We start from the raw sequence: 22,606 nt of genomic DNA on the forward strand, positions 1-22,606 counted from the left end.
GTAAAACGGAATTTGGGGGAAAAAAAGATTTCAAATGGCACTAACAATTTTTTAATTAATTAGATTTGCTTTTTCATTCATAAAATTTAAATTAAATTAGAAAATTAATCTAAAGAAAATTGAAACCAGAAAATGTAAAAAACTGGGAGAAATTTTATTTAGGTGAAATACCATCTTAATAAACTGTTGTTAAATTAAAACACTCTTTTTGATTAATAAAACTTAATTTAACCATTAAAACAGAATCCAGAAAAACTTAAAATGGAACAAATTTATTTTGGACAAAACATAAATAGAATTAAGAAAAAAAAACTGAATCTGAGGGAAAATTAAAACAGATTTCAAAAGACCCTAAAAGTGTCATTTTGTTAAATTTTTTATATATTTTTTTATTTAATAAAGTTTCAAGATTTTAATTAATTAGATATGTTAGGTTTTTTTTTTTTTTTTGAATCCAGAAAATGGAATTCACAGGCTGGCATACCTGCAAAAATTCATGTCAACCAACCACTGTAACCCAAAGACACATTATTTTATACAATCTTGAAATAGGTTGATTTCTCAGAAATAAACAGTACCACTGAACATGTTCCAAGGGAAAATCCAATGCCTTTCTTGACAAAGCCCCATCAGATGGGGGTATTCCATAGGTGACACACAATGCAGACCCCTGAAATATCACCTGATTAGTCAACACAGAACGAATGTCATTCAAGAAAACAAGCCATATGGAAATAAGAATACGCAAATTTAGGGAAGTGCTCTTAAAAACGGGAAATCTTTGCCAGGGATGAACTTCTGACCCTCAGGTCAGTTGAGGTTACGAGAGGTCATACGTCTGACTTGATTCTAACCCACTTACTGCCGGAAACATGAGGCAAACCACCCCATCATGTCTGACCAGTGCTTCATCACATCACCAAATGACTCATAGTCAGCCTTTAAAATGCCCACGATGAGGCACAATGAGATAATTGCTCTGATCTAAACCACCCCACAACAAGACGTGCATCGAGAACAGTACAAACATCAACTCAGGATTTCACAGAAACACTTGACTATGGTACAGTCAAAGCAGTCCTAATGAGAACTGAAGTGGAAAAGCTTTTTAAGGCACTTACAAGCAGAAATGGACCCATCCTTACTTTTTATGACCAACAGGATTATGGTAGAGGAGTGTCTGATAACCTTATTACCTTGAAATTAACTCTCTTAGTTTTTTGACACAACAACGGCTAAACAATCATTAGACATAACAATAAAAACATGTTACCCTAGACCACAAAACCAGTCTTAAGTAGCACGGGTATGTTTGTAGCAATAGGCAAAAATACATTGTATGGGTCAAAATTAGTGAAAAATCATTAGGATATTAAGTAAAGATCATGTTCCAGGAGGATATTTTGTAAATTTCATACCGTAAATATATCAAAACTTAATTTCTGATTAGTAATATGCAATGCTAAGAACTTCATTTGGACAACTTTAAAGGCGATTTTCTCAATATTTTGATTTTATGTCCACCAGATTGTCCTAACCTCTTTTTAATTAGTTTATTTTTAACTAGACTTAATGGCCCGGTTTCACAGACAGAGTTTAGAATAAGCCAGGATTAGGCCATAGTTTAATTAGGACATTTAAGTAATTTTTTATAAATTTGCTTAGAAAAAAACATTACCGATGTGCATCCTGAGACAAAGCAAAGGCACTGATATATTTTAAGATCAGTCAGTGCAAGTTTCTTTCAGTTGAAACAGATCAGATTTACATTTTAGTCTAGGATTAGGCTTAAACCTTGTCTGTGAAACCGGGGGAATAAGTTTTTATTCAAGGAAGAATAGTTATTTAATAAAAGGTGAAGTAATTATCCAAATATCACACTTTTTAAAAAATGTAGTTAAAGGAAAAAATACTGGTCAAAATGATTAGCATTTTTTCCTTGGCAATGGGGTTTCCACATATTTTAAACAATGAACTTCCATAACTTAGAGTCAAATTCACACCGAATTACTATTGAATCATTCAGACCAATTTATGAATCGTTTGGAGAAAACAAAAAAAGACACAAAATAGCATAATTAGACCTCACTATGGCTCACCATCCACACAAGACCAATACTACTTCACAATCACTACAAAATGTCCAAGATTTGATCATTTTCATGACATTCCCAGGCCTGTAATTTTAAAATACCCAGATATCTCTAGGTTTTCCATGACCATTGGGAATACTTCAAGCAAAAATAAGTGCCAAAAATAAGCTTAAAAAGGTTTTAAATAAACATGATGATTCCAATGAAGACAAGTTGTGAGAGTTTGTGGTTGTCACTGCTTATAGATGTCAAATACAGGTGCTGGTTTAATTGTGCAATGAAGTATAACCATAATGTCAAAACAGCACAAGCACCTGCTCAACTACAACCATGCTCATCATACATAAATGTTTAAATAGTAAATATATGTATATAATATTATGCGTACACTACCAGTCAAAAGATTATGTTTTTGAAAGAAGTCTCTTCTGCTCACCAAGCCTACATTTATTTGATCTAAAGTACAGCAAACATATCATAAATAGTTTTACAATTTAAAATAGCTGTTTTCTATTTGAATACATTTTACATTTAATTTATTCCTGTGATTTCCAAGCTGATTTTTAGCATCATTTGTCCAGTCGCACTAACACTCAGAAATCATCCAAATACTCTGCTCAAAAACATTTATTATTATGTTGAAAACAGCTGGGTATATTATTTAGGTTTCTGTGATGAATAGAAAGTTCAGAAGAACAGCATTTATCTGAAATAGAAACCCTTATAACATTATAAATGATACTTCAGAAATCATTCAAATATCCAAATATTTGCTGCTCAAAAAACAATTATTATTAATATTATGTTAAAAACAGCAGAGTATAATTTTAAGGTTTCTTTGATGAATAGAAAGTTCAGAAGTACAGCATTTGTCTCAAATAAAAACTAGAGTGATGATGCTAAAAATGCAGTTTTGAATCACAGGAATACATTACATTCCAAAATATATTAAAATTGAAAATAGTTATTTTAAATAGTAAAATACTTATAACATTTTTACTGGACTTTAGATCAAAAACATCCAGGCTTGGTGAGCAGAAGAGACTTCTTTTAAAAAAAATATTACTGTTCTAAAACTTTTGACTGTTAGTGTACATAGTTTTATTTATTTTATATGTCTCATAATATTAAAAGCAAGTCAAAATCATACATATATCCATCCAAGCCATTGTCATGTCATTGCAAACAGCCAGATGTGGACAAAATAGGCAAAACCATACACACCTGTAGTTCCGATTTCCATTCATGAGGTCTCTGTCCGGTTCCGTCCCCGGCTCGCAGTAACGAACTTCAGAAACTCCGCTGGGTCCCGACGGCCACCCGAACCGGTTCCGTTAACCCAACACTACCGTCTCCTCCCGGTTTACAGGCTCCTAATCCACCGTAACGTTATATCAGAAGAGGCCGAGGAGGGGGAGGTTCGGTGACTCCGTATGTGACTCGAACTATTCGGTCGGGATTTCAGGTTCGGTTGACAGATTGACGTGACGGCCAGCTAGCCAGCCAGCTAAGACGAGAAGTTCCCCTCAACCCGACCGAATACAGTCCCGAATCGCTGTTTCTGTGACGGCGACGCCTTCAGAAACGCGTCTTTGGAAAGACTGAGGCGGTTTGTTGAGGTGTTATGACGCTACTGCGAGTAAAAGTCAACTTATGTCGCCTCCGCTCTTCGACACGGCTAGCCTGCTACTGCTAGTGGCCAGGCTAACCAGCTAAGCTACATTCCCATCTGTGAGGGGAAAAATCCCGTGAAACGCCGTCCGCGAATGTTCCCGATATTCCATGAATTCCGAAGTAGAGGCTCGAGGCTTGTCGATAGCGCGTATTCCCTTCGTTTTACACCGGCGGTGACATGAAATAAGTTGGGAGTTGAACTCTCTCACAGGGTTTCTCTTGACACTCAGAACCTCTGCGAGACTCGCTACAGCTAAATATGGAGCGTCTGATCCTCCGCGAACGCGACGCACGGACCTGCCGCGGGAGCCGTGCGCTGATTGGCTGCTAGGGGAAGCGCGAGCACGCGAGGGAAGGGACGGAGTTTGAGGCAGCCTCTCTGAGTGTCCATCATCACCATCATCATCATCAATTTATTAGGCCTCATTCATCTTCGTAAAATCCTTCGTCAAATGTAAAACGATCTATCTATCTATCTATCTATCTATCTATCTATCTATCTATCTATCTATCTATCTATCTATCTATCTATCTATCTATCTATCTATTCTGAGAACGTTTTGCTAATGTTTCTATTAGACCTACATCATAAAAACGTTATTTCTATATATTCTGAACGTTCAAACTGTTCAGTTAAAAAAAATATATATATTTTTTTCTCTTTTTTTATGGAGAAATATATATATATATATATATATATAATTTTTTTTTTATTATTATTTTTTTTTCCTCTTGGTTATATAAATGTTAATTTACAAACAGATTCTTTTTTACTAATAATTTTCTTGAATAAAAAACTGATAGCATGAATTATAATAGCCTAATAATATATGATAAGATTGATTTACTTATTAGGCCTCATTCATCTTCGTAAAATCTTTCGTAAATTGTAAAACTATCAATCTATCTATCTATCTATCAGCTTGCAAAAAAATTATTGAGAACGTTTTGCTAATGTTTCTATTGGGCCTACATCACAAAAACATTAAATTCAATATTCTCTGAACTCTGAATGTTTTTTTCTTGGTTATATACATGTTAAAGAATCTGTCTGTAATTTTTTATTATTAATTTTCTTGAATAAAAAACTGATCATGTGAAGTATAATAGCCTAATAATATGATAAGAGTTATTTACTTATTAGGCCTCACTTATCTTCATAAAATCCTTTGTAAGACCATTCTTATGTAAACTGTAGCACTCAATTCAGTGCAATAACTTAGGCTTTACTGAATACTGATAACACTGTTGATCCATTTAATAAAACAATAGATGATAAGAGTGATTTTTACAATGGATACATAAAATGGCAATTATTAAAGTCAACATAAGACCAAATTTGACTCCAATCACATCTGTGGTCTTATGAAGCATGCATTAAAGATTAGAATTAAAGCATTAAACTTGCTTTTTTAATATTAAGTCTGGTGTTTTATCTTGGAAATGTCATATTTTTGAAGCTTAATGCATGCTACTTCAGGATAATTAGATGTACACTACCAATCAAATATTTTTAATATATAGTTTTTTTATTTTAAAGAAGTCTCTTCTGCTCACCAAGCCTGCATTTGATCCAAAGCACAGCAAAAACAGTAAAATTGTAAAATATTTTTACTATTTAAAATAACTCTTTTCTATTTGAATATATTTTAAAATGCAATTTATTCCCGTGATTTCAAATGATCCTTCAGAAATCATTCTAATATTCTGATTTGCTGCTAAAAAAAAAAACATTTATAATTACTATTATGTTGAAAACAACTGAGTAGAATTTTTTTCAGGTTTCTTTATTTGAAATAGAAATCTTTCGTAACATTATAAATGTCTTTATCATCAATTTTGATCAATTTAAATCATTAATTTAAAAAAAAATGGTATAGTGTATAATGTTAAAAACTATTTTAAATATTGATAATAATAATTATAAAAATATTTCTTAAACAGCACAAATAGCATATTGGAATGATTTCTGAAGGATCATGTGATACTAAAGACTGTAATGATGCTGAAAATTTTGCTTTGATCACAGAAATAAATTACATTTTAAAATATATTCAGATAGAAAACTCAGATTTTTAAATTCAGATTTGAAAAAAAAAAAAAATCCTGGTAGTGTCTGAAAAACAAAAAAGTCCAGGATTGACAAAAGACTGCCACACAGTATTTAATAAAAAACAACTTTATTTTCTTTAAAAAATAATCGTCCCGAACAAAGTCCTCTCACTATTACATACAGAGCCAAAATGACTTGCTTATGTGTTCATTCATTGAATCTATTGGGAAGTGCTATGATACGGACTGTTCTTTATCAGTGGCTTAATATTGCTTAAACGTTGAGGTCGGGTGAAGTTCGCTCTCCAATTCTACGCCGTGGCGCACCTCCATCTTCTTCATCACCCACGAGGTGCTGTGGCTTCCGAGAGTCAAGTACTGCATCAAAATACTTCGTCTAGGACAGACCGGATCAATATTATACAGCGGGCATCAATAAAAATCACCTCGTTGGGTTGGTAAAACCTAATATATAAAGGCATGTCTTTGTATACACTTCATAAACATGAGTTAAAAATAAAACATGGTTAAAATCCTATTGAATTTCAACAAACCGTTTCAGGCGCTTTGAGGCGAGTCTTTCAATAACACCACCTTGTGGAGACTCTCATCCACATTTTATATCCTTAAAGGGAAAGTTCACCCAAAAATGAAAACTCTGTCATTACTTGTTCACCCTATGAAGTGTTTTTTGTATGCAGCTGTGGAGAGAAAAAACATCCAGAATTCATCATGACAGATTTTTCATTCTAAGGCAAACGGGTGAGAAAAGTATGGCATCGAATGTTAGTACGGGCTCAGTCTTGGTATGCTTACTAAGAGGCTTCAGTTACAACACAAACTCAGTTTAAACATGCATTTCATACATCCACCGTACGACAGGATTACATGGCATAATGCTCCCCTAACCTGCGGAAAAGGCGTTTTCCGGCATGCTCACTGCACCGACGGGCGTCAGGCGAGGGTAAAAGGTGCAATGATACTGGCAAGTGTTAAATGTGCTTGTTGGGAAGGGAATGTGGCAGTGTTACCAACGGCACGTTCCAAAACAATGCAGAACCGATATGACGGGTGGGAGCGTGTAGTGATACGACCCATCGGCCTTCATGAGCCTGTGTGGGAGAGAGAGGACAGGCTCACTATATACAAACAGCCTTACTTGCATTGTTCGAGCTCCCGGTAGGAGTCGAATGCATTCTCTACTATCGTCTTAAACATGACGTGCAGCTCAAGGTGACCTTGTATTGCTTCGTTTACAAAGGCCAGTGGAAGAAAAGGTTTAGAGGAAAAGTTCACCCAAAAATGCAATGAAAAAACTATATATATTTAATTTAGACAGTCGAGGTCAAAAGTTTACATCCTCCTTTCAGACTCTGCTAAATGTTAATTATTTGATCAAAATAAGAGGGATCATACAAAATGCATGTTGTTGTTTTATTTAGTACTGACCTGAATAAGATATAATAGCAAATAATAGTTGAATTTATAAAACAATGACCCCGTTCAAAAGTTTACATACACTTGATTCTTAATACTGTGTTTTTTGTTCATTGATAGTTGTTCATGAGATGATCGTTGTTCCTGAACAGTTACTGCTATTCTTCAGAAAAAATCCTTCAGGTCCCACAAATTCTTTGGTTTTATTTGAACCCTTTCCAACAATGAGTGTATGATTTTCACACTGAGGACAACTGAGGGACTCATATGCAACTATTACAGAAGGTTCAAACGCTCACTGATGCTCCAGAAGGAAAAAAAACGATGCATTAAGAGCCGGGGGGTGAAAACTTTTTGAATTTGAAGATCAGGGTAAATGTAACTTATTTTGTCTTTTTGGAAACATGTATCTTTTGTAGCTTCTGAAGGGCAGTACTAAATGAAAACACATTATTAATTTAAGCAAAATAAGAAAAATGCACACATCTCTATTTTGTACAAAAGTTTTCCTTTTTCCTTCTGAAGCATCGGTGAGTGTTTGAACCTTCTGTAATAGCTGTATAAGAGTCCCTCAGTTGTCCTCAGTGTGAAAAGATGGATCTCAAAATCATACAGTCATTGTCGGAAAGAGTTCAAATACACAAAAATGCTGGAAAACCAAAGAATTTGTGAAACCTGAAAAAATTTTCTGAAGAACAGCAGGCAGTTTAACTGTTCAGGACAAACAAGGGACTCATGAACTATCACTAAACAAAAAAACACAGCTGTGGATCATTCAGGAAAGAACACAGTATTAAGAATCAAGGGGATGAAAACTTTTGAAAGGCGTCATTTTTCTAAATTATTTTCTCTTGTGTACTACATGTAAACATCTTTTATGTGAAATATCTTATTCGTGTCAGTACTAAATATACAATAACATGCATTTTGCATGATCCCTCTTATTTTGGTAAAATAATTAACATTTTGCAGATTCTGTAAACTTTTGACCTCAACTGTATATATTCTGTTATGCTGTAAAACTAAAAAAAACTTCTGAATTCATATGATACATTTATGTAGGCAACAAACCCAAATTGTAGTCATTATTAACTAATTACTTCATCCCAGCTTTCAAATCTAATTTACAGCCACATTTAAAAACAAAAAGTTGAAAAATAGTTCATAATATCTTGGATCATTTTCTTACACATATCTAAAATATGACTTCAAAAATCTTGGATTATAATTTGCGAGTCAAGCAGTTTTACGACACTTACATTAAAATACTTGCATTAAAAGCTTGTTCTGTTTCATGGAAGAGGAAAAAAAAATCCAAGGGTGAGCAAATGATTAATAAATACTGTCATTGTTGGGTGAACTATTCCAGTAAATTCAGGAAGATTTATGTGCACCAGAAGTAAAAAAAAGAAAAAGAGCAAAATCATCCATTTCCAGAAGAGCACAGAGGAAGCAAGTGCAGAAAAATGCACGCTTTACAAACAAGGGCCCCTTTTAACCGTTTGGCTGGTGCGTAATGCTGGTTTCGGTGTTATGCTGATGCTAGAGTGCAAATGCATTGATGCACTCGGTGGTCCATCTATCGTTACGCTAATTCGGCCACTCTTTAACTAACGGCGAGTCTAAAATCGATCCCAGACACCTGCATCTGCGGCGTATGCTACAGTCGATCACTGCCTGCGCTTCTTCTGCGACGTGTAAACGCTGACCTGCCGGTGTCTTTCAACTAAAAACTAAGTGCTAATGTACCATGTCATTCACAAAAATAAAAATTTAAAAACGAAAACATTTCACAACAATAAAAATAATTCCAAAGGAAGTAACAACGATCCCTCCACTCCGGACGTTTGAACTCTGGCGTCAGGTTAAGAGGCAGCTTTGTGGTGGCATACAAAACGACAGCTTCGTCTGCGTTCCTTCCCTCCGTATTGCATACATACGTACATGTGGGAGTGCGAAGGTAGTATACAATAATACACGATTAAATTAAAAAAAGAGCATAGTTCTGCCAGATTCAACGAAACTCAAAGTGTGAGACTCCATGTTGGGCTTTTTGTAGGACTGGTAGCACCCGGTGAACTGGCTCGAGGGGTGTGTAGCGGTCCGGCGTGGCAAAGGTTTGCTTAGGCAAAGTACATGGTCCTCAGGGTGTCGTGGTGAATCTGCACCGCTTTGGCCAGAGCCTGAGGATCCCGACCGTTACTCTGACCAGAGACGTGACTGCCCTCCCCACTATAAACACAGAGATGAGATGAAGAATGACTTAAAAACTAATATTACATGCATTAAAATGATTAAAAATGACAGTAAAGACACTTATAATATTGCAAAAGATTTCCGTTTCAAATAAATACTGATCTTTTAAAGCTTACGGTGCTGTGAAAAAGTGTTGGCCCCCTTGCTGATTTTTTTTTTTTTTTTGCACTGTTTCAGATCTTCAAACTAATTTAAATATTAATCAAAGATAACACAAGTAAACACTTGTATGTATTCCTGAAAAAAACGGGTGAGTAAATTATCAGGGAATTTGTATCTTGGAAGTGGAGTAATCCTTTAAATAGCTAATACAGTTTCTCACGATCTTGCTCTCACCTGTCATGCTCCTTATCCACCAGATGGTATCGGGCACGGAAAGCCACGAGTCTGGCGTAGTACGCAGGCGCGGGGATGGAGACGGAGCGGGTGCAGCGCACGTATGTGTGGCACAGCTGGTAGGTGAGGATCTGCAGCTCGTCAGCCGTAAAGCGATTGTCGTCCCACAGGACGTAGTAGTGTGAAGGTCGGCTGGTGCCCTGAGACGAGAAGCACAGAATGTCAAAACACGATCAAAGGCATACAGCCACGACTGAATGTTTGTAGCGAGTTGTTGTGCTCACCTGAATACCTGCATGACTGCACAGGTAGAAATCAAACTCGAATGGATGCGTGATGCTGGTGTCCACCGTTGTTCCTGCTGGAATGTTCCCACTCTTTCCGATCTGAGCAAAAACAGAGGGATTAGAATCAAGATCGTATGGAAGCAGAGTATGTGAGCGGAGTGGAGCTCTAATAACATTCTCAGCATTAAAAGAGTATAATTGCTGCTTAATGCAGTGCAAAGTTTGTAATGAAATAAAATTACATTTTCGTCAGTTATTTTACCTACGGATCGCTGCATTTCTTACAGATTTCTGCTCATTCGAAATCGGATACCATTACATTTGTTTTAATGCATTATTGACAGAGCGACTGCGTGTGAATAAGTGCTGTACCTGTTTAAATCATGCTTTCACCTGAAAATATTCAGTATCTAGAATGAACAAACTAATGCCTTGTGAACTATAATTTACCGCTCATCCATTGCCGTCATCATAGCCTTCACATTCTTTCTGATTTGAGTGATCCATCTCTATCAAGCTAGCTATACATGTTTAACACGTGAATTCTTGCTTAATATGCAGTTTTATTACGGACCGTAACGTTGGCATGAATTGTACTCATGATGGAGAGGTGGCGGAGCGCTCTTGGAGCGAGTGAAAACCACGACACTCCGACTTTTCAAAAATCCGCTCCTCCCTCCATTCAAAATCACACCGCTCCACTCCGCGCTCCGCTCACATACTCTGTATGGAAGCCCATTTCCGCCAGGTAAGAAAAAAACTAATGTCTTAGAAAATGAAATTATGACATACTTAAGTCATAATCACAAGATAAAAGTCAAAATTATGACTTTAAAAGTCATAATTATGAGATAAAAAGTTGAAAATTATGACTAATAAAGTCAAAATTATGACATACTTAAGTCATAATTACAAGATAAAGAGTCTAAATTATGAGATAAAAAAAGTCAAACTTATGACTGTAAAAGTTGTGATTATGAGATAAAAAGTCGAAATTATGAGATAAAAAGTCAAAATTATGACTGTAAAAGTTGTGATTATGAGATAAAAAGTCGAAATTATGACATACTTAAGTCATAATTACAAGACAGTCAAAATTATGAGTTAAAAAGTCAAAATTATGACTAAAAGTTGTGATTGAGATAAAAAGTCGAAATTATGAGATAAAAAGTCAAAATTATGACAGTAAAAGTTGTGATTACGAGATAAAAAGTCGAAATTATGACATACTTAAGTCATAATTACAAGATAGTCAAAATTATGAGATAAGTCAAAATTATGACTGTAAAAGTTGTGATTACGAGATAAAAAGTCGAAATTATGACATACTTAAGTCATAATTACAAGACAGTCAAAATTATGAGATAAAAAGTCAAAATTATGACTGTAAAAGTTGTGATTACGAGATAAAAAGTCGAAATTATGACATACTTAAGTCATAATTACAAGACAGTCAAAATTATGAGATAAGTCAAAATTATGACTGTAAAAGTTGTGATTACGAGATAAAAAGTCGAAATTATGACATACTTAAATCATAATTACAAGATAGTCAAAATTATGAGATAAAAGTCAAAATTATGACTGTAAAAGTTGTGATTACGAGATAAAAAGTCGAAATTATGACATACTTAAGTCATAATTACAAGACAGTCAAAATTATGAGATAAGTCAAAATTATGACTGTAAAAGTTGTGATTACGAGATAAAAAGTCGAAATTATGACATACTTAAGTCATAATTACAAGACAGTCAAAATTATGAGATAAAAGTCAAAATTATGACTGTAAAAGTTGTGATTACGATAAAAAGTCGAAATTATGACATACTTAAGTCATAATTACAAGACAGTCAAAATTATGAGATAAGTCAAAATTATGACTGTAAAAGTTGTGATTACGAGATAAAAAGTAGAAATTATGACATACTTAAGTCATAATTACAAGACAGTCAAAATTATGAGATAAAAAGTCGAAATTATGACATACTTAAGTCATAATTACAAGATAGTCAAAATTATGAGATAAAAGTCAAAATTATGACTGTAAAAGTTGATTACGAGATAAAAAGTCGAAATTATGACATACTTAAGTCATAACTACAAGACAGTCAAAATTATGAGATAAAAAGTCAAAAATATGACTGTAAAAGTTGTGATTACGAGATAAAAAGTCGAAATTATGACATACTTAAGTCATAATTACAAGACAGTCAAAATTATGAGATAAAAAGTCAAAATTATGACATACTTAAGTCATAATTACAAGACAGTCAAAATTATGAGATAAAAAGTCAAAATTATGACATACTTAAGTCATAATTACAAGACAGTCAAAATTATGAGATAAAAAGTCAAAATTATGACATACTTAAGTCATAATTACAAGATAGTCAAAATTATGAGATAAAAAGTCAAAAATATGACTGTAAAAGTTGTGATTACGAGATAAAAAGTCGAAATTATGACATACTTAAGTCATAATTACAAGACAGTCAAAATTATGAGATAAAAAGTCAAAATTATGACATACTTAAGTCATAATTACAAGATAGTCAAAATTATGAGATAAAAAGTCAAAATTATGACTGCAAAAGTTGTTTTATCTCATAATTTCGACTTTTCAAAGTCATCATTTTGACTTTTCAGTCATAATGTCAACTTTTTAGGTCATAGTTTTTTATAGTCATAATTTAGACTTTTTATTTATATTCTTACCTGGCGGAAATGGGCTTCCATAAGATTGCTATCTTGCCTAAAACTACATTTAAAGGAACAATATGTAAGTTTTCGCCACTTTCAGTATAAAAAAAAATTACCCTTAAGAAAAAAAAAAAAAAAATTAAGTACTAAAGTAACTTAAATGAAATAAACTAAAACTATAAAACATTTTCATGACTTGAAATAAAATAAACATTAACTGAAATAACTACTGAATTAAATTTACATTTTGTTGTATTTACATTTTTATTTACTAATTCTATTTTTTATTTAATGTATTATTTTATAAAAAATTTCCATCTTAATTTTTTTAATTGTATATGTTTAGGCTATTGTATCTTAACATAACTTAAAATAACTAAAACCATGAAAACATTTTCATTAATAAAAAAAATGAAAACTGTTTTATTTTAGTTAGTTGGGGAGGCAACATTTATTATTTATTTAAGTTGAAGGTAAATCTTAATAAAAACTATACAACTGAATAAAAATGACAAAAAAATGAATTATTAAAACTAAAATTAAAAAGATAAAATAAAAAAAATAAAAAATTATTAGAACTAAAATTAAAAACTAATTAAAATCAAATTCAACCTATAAAGAAAAAACAGTGCATCAACGATAGGCTACTAAAAGTCTACTCTCTGCTTCTAGAAATGTCAACTTAAAAGTGTTGTTCTCTGGAAACTCACTCGTTCGGATTTATCAGCGCAGAAAAGGCGGGTGTGGTGACGCTTTTGCACTACTATGTAGGTGATTCCCGGCTGGTAGTCCTTTTCCAGTTTGATGCAGGCGTCTCTGATGGCCAGCAGCTCATAGTGCAGTATCTACACAACAACATCACATTTATAATCTTACAAAAGATTTCTGTTCTTTTGAACTTTCTATTCGTTAAAGAATCCTTAAAAATAAAATGCATCACAGTTTCAGTGAAAATATTAGTAACAAATATATAATAATCAGAACAGTTTCTTGAGCTGCAAATATGAGATTGAATGATATCTGAAGGATCATGTGACATTGAAGACTAAAATAATGATGTTGAAAATTTAGAATTTCATCACAGAAATAAATTACATTTTTAAAAATATTTAAATAGAAAATTTCACAATTTTACAGTATTTCTGATCAAATAAAGGCAGTCTTGAAGAGCAGAAGAGATTCCTGAAAGGACATACTTGTGGTAACTGTCCTTCTGGTACGCCGTCCCTGTAGAAGATGATTCTGGTGGGTTTGAAGCGGGTGGACTTGTAGAACTGGATGAGTAATTCTCGCACCATGTAGGACAGGTCTTCGATAATCTCCTGTCTGGGCCGCTGAACTCGTACTGTTGCGCAGTACCTGCTGGGATGAGCGTCCATACTGCCCACCACCTGCACAGATGAGTCACGGCAGAGTTAGATCATAATAACGTAATGCATTAAAAATAAGGTTTAATAAAAATGATCAACAAATCCTGAGTTAACTTGACAACAAGATATGTGCATTTAGTCATCGCTGATCAGATAAGCGACTATTTAGCAGTTTAAGGTCAGTATGATCTTATTTGTGACCCTGGACCACAAAACCAGTCATAAGGTTAAATTTTACAAAACTGAGATATATACATCATATGAAAGCTCAATAAATAAGCTTTCTATTGATGTATAGTTTTTTTAGGATAGGACGATATTTGGTCGAGATACATCTATTTGAAAATCTGGAATCTGAGGGTGCAAAAAAATCTAAATACTGAGAAAATCACCTTTAAAGTTGTCCAAATTAAGTTCTTAGCAATGCATATTACTAATCAAAAATTACATTTGATAGGTTTACAGTAGGAATTTTACAAAAAATCTTAATGTAACATGATCTTAATTTCCTAATGATTTTTGACATAAAAGAAAAATCAATAATTTTGACCCATGCAATGTATTTTTGGCTATTGCTACAAATATACCCCAGCGACTTAAGACTTGTTTTGTGGTCCAGGGTCACATTTGTTTTCGGCAAATTCTTTAAAGCGTTATTTGATCAAAAAAGTACTGTAAAATTGTGAAATATTATTAGAATTTGAAATTACTCTTTTCTATTTAAATATACACTAAAATGTAATTTATTCCTGTGATCAAATCTGAATTTTCAGCATCATTCCTTCAGTCTTCAGTGTCACATGATTCTTCAGAAATCATTCTAATATGCTGATTTGCTGCTCAAGAAACATTTATGATTATTATCAATGTTAAAAACACTTGTGCACTTCATATTTTTGTGGAAACTGTGATAGGTTTTATTTTTCAGGAATCTTTGATGAACAAAAAGATAAAAAAAAAAAATTTGATAAAAGAAATGTTTTGTTAACATTACTAAAAGGAGAAGTTCACTTCCAGAACAAAAATTTACAGATATACTCAATCCCTTTTCTTCAAAGATGTTTATGTCTTTCTTTCTTCAGTCGTAAAGAAATTGTTTTTTAAGAAAACATTTCAGGATTTTTCTCCATAAAGTGGACTTCTATGGTGCCCTGAGTGTAAACTTCCAAAATGCAGTTTAAATGCAGCTTCAAAGAGCCCTAAATGATCCCAGCCGAGGAAGAAAGGTGTTATTTAGCAAAATTATCGTTTTTTTTTTTTAAATCTATTTTCTTGATTAGTAAAAATGATTGTCTCGTTTTCAGAAAAAATAAGTCAAAATCAAAAGAACAAAAGCAAAAAAATAAAAAAGAGACTTATTTCAAACAGAAAACAAGATTATTTTTCTTACCCCACTGGCAGATTATTTTGCTTGTATTTTATGAAAACAAGACAATTTTTACTCATCTAGAATTTCCTTGGTTTGAGAATTTTTAGATATTTTGGCTGGAAACACAAAAACACAAAAAAAAATCTAAGTAAGAAAAGCATTTTTAGCAGTGAACACAGAGACAGGAGAGCTTTTAATCAATAAATGGAGGGGGAAAGCATTAGAAAAAGTAATTTTTTGATATTTAATATTATAATATTTATTACAATAAATATTTATTTAATTCAATAAAAAAAAAAAATGCTCAGATATTTTAAAAAGTAATGCGTTACTTTACTAGTTAGTTGGAAAAAGTAATGTTATTATGTAACTTGCGTTACTTGTAATGCGTTACCGCCAAAACTGCTTGCAACAAGAACCAACCCATGAGAAAAACAAACAACCAGTTGCCAAATGTGGCAAATGTGGACTTTTGGAATGGATTTTTACCCCCAAAAAAATATGCAAGGAAGAATGTGATACATCAGAGCAACGCATGTTGAGAAGCATCAGTGAAAAATCCCAACAATGCAAGACAGAAGGTACAAATCTGCTGCCCCCTAGTTGCAAAAAAAGCAAATGATTATCATCCGTCTGTCGTCAGCAGTTCACCTCACGTTCCCTACAGAATTGGGCCTGTTGCCGCTCCCTCCGCATCCTCCAGCCTCTGTAAATGTTCTCGCTGTCCGTCTGCGTGACTCAGCCCTTTGTCACCATTGCTTGGCAACTGCCGAAAGAGCACACGCTTACGAGTGGTTGCATGCACAGGGCGGGAGGTGACATCATTTCCTTTGCGTCTGTGAGTCACCGGCGAGCCATTTTCCCTTTTCAAAGCTCCCATCCTGTCCTGCCCACCTCCGGCGCGTCCTCCCTTTCACTCCGCCTGTGTTCTGAGCCACTTCTGGAGCTGTCAGCGGCGTTAAGTACAGCAAACTGGGCGGCACTCGGCCACAAAGAGCAGCCGGCTGGTAATTACAGGCTTCGGGATGAGACTTAAATTAAGTGGCTTTCGGCTCAGGTTGGGTTTACAGAAGGGTTTATGTAACTTCATTATGTCCTACATCAATAATAGCTGCTCTCGTTATATAATACTTCTGATGACCGGTCAATTCAAGGAAGTTGCTTAAAGGTGCCATCGAATGGAAAACTGAATTTACCCTGGCATAGTTAAATAATAACAGTTCAGTACATGGACATGACATACTATGAGTCTCAAACACCATCGTTTCCTCCTTCTTATATAAATCTAGTATTTGCTAAAGACCACCGAAAAATAGGTCAATTCCAACATAACACCGACTGTTACGAAACTCCCGAGATCGTTAAAGGAACACTCCACTTTTTTTGGAAATAGGCTCATTCTCCAACTCCCCCCCGAGCTAATAAGTTGAGTTTTACCGTTTTGAAATCCATTCAGCCGTTCTCCTGTTCTGGCGATATCACTTTTAGCATAGCTTAGCATAGATCATTGAATCCTATTAGACCAGTAGCAACGCGTTCAAAAATGATCAACGAGTTTCCATATTTGTCCTATTTAAAATTTGACTCTTCTGTAGTTATATCGTGTACTAAGACCGGTGGAAATGCAAAGCTGCGAGTTTCTAGGCTGATAAGATTAGGAACTTTTTTTGATGTATTTTGGATTTAAGAAATGCAGGCTTGGTGAGCAGAAGAGATTTTTTAAAAACATAAAAAATCTTACTGTTCAGAAACTTTTCACTGGTAGAGTACATTGCTATTCAAAAGATATTAAGTAGATTTTTTCAATGCTTTTGATGCATTTATTTGATTAAAAACACAGTAAATATTGTGAATTATTATTACAATTTAAAATAAATGTTTTCTATTGTAAATTATTTAAAAAATGTAATTTTTTTCTGTGATCAAAGCTGAATTTTCATAATCTTTACTCCAGTCTTCACACGTGATCCTTCAGAAATCTCAAAAATCACTTTTGATCGATTTAAGGCATCCTTGTTAAATAAATTTCTTTCAAAGAAAATCTTACTGACCCCAAACTGTGTTTTTATTTTTATTTTTTTGTCTATTATCTGAATTAATTCATTTTGATGCCAGACTATTTTTGTTGCATAAACCAGATGTTTATGTTTTTCTCTACAGAAGCTGTGAAGTTGCTCACTAATGTGTTACTATACTATATTAGAAATATGAAAGAATATAAATACTTAAATCGCATACTTCTGAATATTTTCTGTAATAATTCATTTAAAACCATACAGATTGTTTGCTATTCAGAACAGAATTTCAATTTCAATTAAATAAGTTTGAATCGAAATATCAAACTGGATTTCTGCCTCTAAACAGCACTTAAAAATAGCACAAACATTGGTTGCTTTCCAGCCTTCTGTCTACTTGACTACGGTTTCAAAACACTCTGATAGTTGCACATTTCTCATTCAAAATGCTTTATATGAACAGCTGAAAGTGATCAAATGCGGCTTGTGTGTATATGCTCACAGCAGTAATAGATGGCTTCTTCCCATCACCAGCGGGCGGATGAGTGACATCTGCTCCGAGGAAGATCACTGGCTGCTGGAACACAGCCGACCTGCGAAAAGATTCAAATAAAGCGTTAACGCTCCAACTAAATCGAAACGCACACACAGAGCCTTCAGTCAAACTCTCACCGTTGATGTGGCACCAGGATGTTGTTGATGCCGCCGAGTTTGACGTTGATTTTGAGGCAGAGGTTGGAGAGCGTCTGAGGGGAGGTTTTCACCACGTTCTTCACCTGAACACACTGAGTGGCCATTCCTAGAAGAGTGTCTCCAACACGCTTCACCTCCGCTGTACAAATCAAACGTGGGTTTATTAATCTGAAGGCATTTCTCAGGAGGGTGGCTCTGCATGCATGTGAGGCGTTCTTACCGTAGACAGGGGTTTTTCCAGGCAGGATGACGATGATGAGCTGCAGGCCAGAGTAGGTGTTCTTCAGGTGTCTGAACATGGGCTCCACGCTGTCGGCTCCCTGTGCGTACTTACAGAAACACGGCTGACCCTGGATCGGCATCCCGGCGTCCTTTGAGATCTTACGTAACTGGTCGGTAAAATTCCTGAGGTAGGTTTCAGGTTTATCAGGTTTATTAGCAGGAAACTTTTCTTATTATTATAACATTTGTGATGCTTCATATTAAATAATAACTAAAAAAAATTACTAAAAATAAATGAAATAATGAAGTAAAAATAAATAATAATAATAATAAAACTTAGAATTAATAACAAAAATAATAAAAAATACATACAAAAACTATATATGTGACCCTGGACCACAAAACCAGTCATAAGGTAAAATTTGACAAAACTGAGATGTATACAACATATGAAAGCTCAATAAATAAGCTTTCTATTGATGTATGGTTTGTTAGGATAGGACAATATTTGGCCGAGATACATCTATTTGAAAATCTGGAATTTGAGGGTGCAAAAAAATTTAAATACTGAGAAAATCACCTTTAAAGTTGTCCAAATTAAGTTCTTAACAATGCATATTACTAATCAAAAATTACATTTTGATATATTTACAGTAGGAATTTACAAAAAATCTTCATGGAACATGATCTTTACTTAATTTCCTAATGATTTTTGGCATAAAAGAAAAATCAATAATTTTGACCCATACTATGTATTTTTGGCTATTGCTACAAATGTACCCCAGCGACTTAAGACTGGTTTTGTGCTCCAGGGTCACATATGTGGCTGTGGGTGTGTAAAAAAAAAAAAAAAAACTACTAAAAATGACCAAAAGAAACAACAACAAAATTACTTAAAAATAATAATTACAAAATAACTTATTAAATTATGAATAAAAAATAAATAAATAAATAAAAACTGCATATGTGGCTGTGGGTGTGTAAAAAAACTACAAAAAATGACAAAAAAAAAGAAATTTCTTTAAAATAATAATAAAAAAAACTTAAAATTAATAATAATAATAATAATAATAAAAACTATATATGTGGCTGTGGGTGTGTAAAAAAAAAAACTTTAAAAAAACCTTAAAATTAATAATAATAATAATAATAATAAACTATATACAGTGCCCTCAACTAATATTGGCACCCTTGGTAAATATGAGCAAAGGTGGATGTGAAAATAATTTATCCTTTTGATCTTTCATACAAAAAATTCACAAAATTCTAACCTGTCATTGAAGTAAAACAATAGAACCTAGGGGTGAAATCTCATTATGAAATAAATGTTTTTCTCTATACAGTAGTTCACGTTGACCACTATTATTGGCACTCAATTATTGCAACGTCCTTTTCCCAAGATAACAGTTCTGAGTTTTCTCCAACAACGTCTAATGAGTTTGGAGAACACCTGACAAGAGATCAGAGACCATTCCTTCAAACAGAATCTCTCTCTTCCCAGCTTCATGTTAGTGCTTTTTCCTCTTAGAGTTTCTATAGACGGTTTAGGTCAGGGAACTGGGACGGCCATGGTAGAAGCTTCATTCTGTGCTCAGTGACACAATTTTGATTTTAATGTTAGAATCCATAAAGCCATGTATCTAATGGGGTACATGGGGTACGTTTTTATCCATGTCTGCACCAAAACCATCTGGAGGGTTATCTTCCAAAAAGCTCATTTTTAGTTTTATCTGACCATAGAAGCCAGTCCTGTTTGAAGTTCCAATCATGTCTGACAGTGAATATGCTGGAGTTTGTTTTTTGATGAGCCAGGAAGATTTTTCTCGAAACCCTCTTAAACAACATGTGGTTATGTAGGGGCTGTTTGATCACTTTATTTTAGACTCAACAATTCTCTGCAATTCTCCAGCTGTGGTCCTTGGAGAGTCTTTGGCCACTCAAACTCTCCTCCTTATCGTGCATTAGGATGATATAGACACACATCCTCTTCTAGGCAGATTTGAAACAGCTTTAGTTGATTGGAACTTCTTAATTATTAATTGGGAATGGGGATTTTCAATGCTTTAGCTCTTTTCTTACAGCCACTTTCTATTTTGTGAAGCTCAACAAACTTGTTCTGCACATCAGAACTACATTCTTTGGTTTTACTTCTTGTGATGGATGATTAAGGGAATTTGGCTTTTGTGTTCCTCATATGTGACCCTGGCCCACAAAACCAGTCTTAAGTCGCTGGGGTATATTTGTAGCAATAGCCAAAAATACATTGTATGGGTCAAAATTATTGATTTTTCTTTTATGTCAAAAATCATTAGGAAATTAAGTAAAGATCATGTTCCATGAAGATTTTTTGTAAAATTCCTACTGTAAACCTATCAAAATGTAATTTTTGATTAGTAATATGCATTGTTAAGAACTTAATTTGGACAAATTTAAAGGTGATTTTCTCAGTATTTTGATTTTTTTGCACCCTTAGATTCCAGATTTTCCAATAGATGTATCTCGGCCAAATATTGTCCTATCCTAACAAACCATATATCAATAGAAATCTTATTTATTGAGCTTTCATATGATGTATATATCTCACTTTCGTAAAATTTTACCTTATGACTGATTTTGTGGTCCAGAGTCACATATTTAAAGTCATGGCCGGACAATTTTATACTCCTAGCCACCCTGGTGTGTTAAAAATTTTTTTAATATTAACAGGAATATACTTTAGAGATATTTTACTTAGACAAATTTTTAGGGGTGCCAATAATTGTGGCCAACGTGAACTAGAGAAAAACATTTATTTCATAATGAGATATCCCCCCATTTTCCATCGTTTTACTTCAATGAAAGGTTAGAGTTTTGTGAAATTTTCAAATTAAAGATCTAAAGGATAAACAATGCAGATTTATTCTCACAGTCACCTTTGCTCATATTTACTAAGGGTGCCAATATTAGTGGAGGGCACAGTATGTGGCTACTAAAAATGACCAAAAAACATCAAAATTACTTCAAAATAATAAAAAATAATAATAAATTAAAACTATATATGTGGGCATGGGTGTGTAAAAAAACCTACTAAAAATTAAAAAAAATATATACTAAAAAATATTAATTAAAAAATAACTTTAATAATAAAAATCATTACAAAAATAAAAACGATATATGTGGCAAAAAAAAAAGTGAAAAATAATAATAAAAAAAATAATTAAAATAACTTAAAATTAATCCTAATAATAAAAATTAAAACTATATACGTGGCTGTGTAAAACAAAAAACTACTAAAAATTACCAAAAAACAAAATTACTTAATAATAATAATAATAATAATAATAAATAACTTAGAATTAATTGATTTTCATCAATCAAGTAACAAACAACCAGAATTCTTAAAATGCCAAAAAATATTACAAAACAATAACAAGGAATATCAACAGTAGCATCAGTGAAAATGCTAATAATGCAAAACAGATGTGAGTGTCTGTAGAAAACCTGTGGGGAAGGTACAGAAACCGTTTTATTCTGTACAATAGGAGGGCTTCCTTACTTGAGCACCTCTTCCCGACACTGTTTCTGTGGGGCGAAGCAAGCGATGGCCCAGACTTTGATCTCGATGCCGTTGTAGAACTGCTTTCCCCTCATATCCCACACACCCTGGTTGGGAGTCGCAATGGCACGATTCTGTTCACCAACGGAAAGAGAGAGAGATGAGAAATCTCACACTGGAGGTGAGGATGATGCTACACTGGATGTGTCAAAGCCACACTAAAGTGATCTAAAGTGACGTACACTATTAGCTAAAGCTTTAGAATAAGTATGATTTTGTACGGTTTTTGAAAGAAGTCTCTTTCTGCTCACTGAGGCTGCATTTATTTGATCAAAAATACAGTAAAAACTGTAATATTATGAAATATTATGAAATATTATTTTAAAGTAAAATAACTGTTTTCTATGTGAATATATTGTAAAATGTAATTTATTCCTGTGATCAAAGGTGGATTTTTAGCTGCATCACATGATCCTTCAGAAATCATTTTAATATGTGACCATGAAGCACAAAACGAGTCCATTTGAATTGATATTTATTAATCATCTGAAAGTTGAATAAATAAT

At 33.6% G+C, this 22,606-nt stretch overlaps 2 protein-coding genes across 2 annotated transcripts in view; both read right to left on the reverse strand.

Moving 5' to 3' along the window:
* The window catches only part of LOC141342489 (protein argonaute-3-like), a 55,865-nt gene extending 51,963 nt beyond the window's left edge, over positions 1 to 3,902 (reverse strand). The window contains exon 1 of the mRNA XM_073846946.1: positions 3,318 to 3,902. Within this exon, the coding sequence (XP_073703047.1) occupies positions 3,318 to 3,336 (19 nt within the window). The 5' untranslated portion in view covers positions 3,337 to 3,902. The remainder of the gene's footprint in view (positions 1 to 3,317) is intronic.
* A 3,870-nt stretch (positions 3,903 to 7,772) lies between these two features.
* LOC141342115 (protein argonaute-1) overlaps positions 7,773 to 22,606 on the reverse strand; it is a 46,216-nt gene continuing 31,382 nt past the window's right edge. The window contains exons 11-19 of the mRNA XM_073846502.1: positions 22,041 to 22,174; positions 18,504 to 18,688; positions 18,263 to 18,422; positions 18,093 to 18,183; positions 14,033 to 14,227; positions 13,547 to 13,681; positions 10,133 to 10,234; positions 9,849 to 10,048; positions 7,773 to 9,488 (exon numbers count right to left, since the gene is read on the reverse strand). Of these exons, the coding sequence (XP_073702603.1) occupies positions 9,380 to 9,488; positions 9,849 to 10,048; positions 10,133 to 10,234; positions 13,547 to 13,681; positions 14,033 to 14,227; positions 18,093 to 18,183; positions 18,263 to 18,422; positions 18,504 to 18,688; positions 22,041 to 22,174 (1,311 nt within the window). The 3' untranslated portion in view covers positions 7,773 to 9,379. The remainder of the gene's footprint in view (positions 9,489 to 9,848; positions 10,049 to 10,132; positions 10,235 to 13,546; positions 13,682 to 14,032; positions 14,228 to 18,092; positions 18,184 to 18,262; positions 18,423 to 18,503; positions 18,689 to 22,040; positions 22,175 to 22,606) is intronic.

Source organism: Garra rufa, chromosome 9 (genome assembly GCF_049309525.1).
Source record: "Garra rufa chromosome 9, GarRuf1.0, whole genome shotgun sequence".
NCBI lineage: Eukaryota > Metazoa > Chordata > Actinopteri > Cypriniformes > Cyprinidae > Garra > Garra rufa.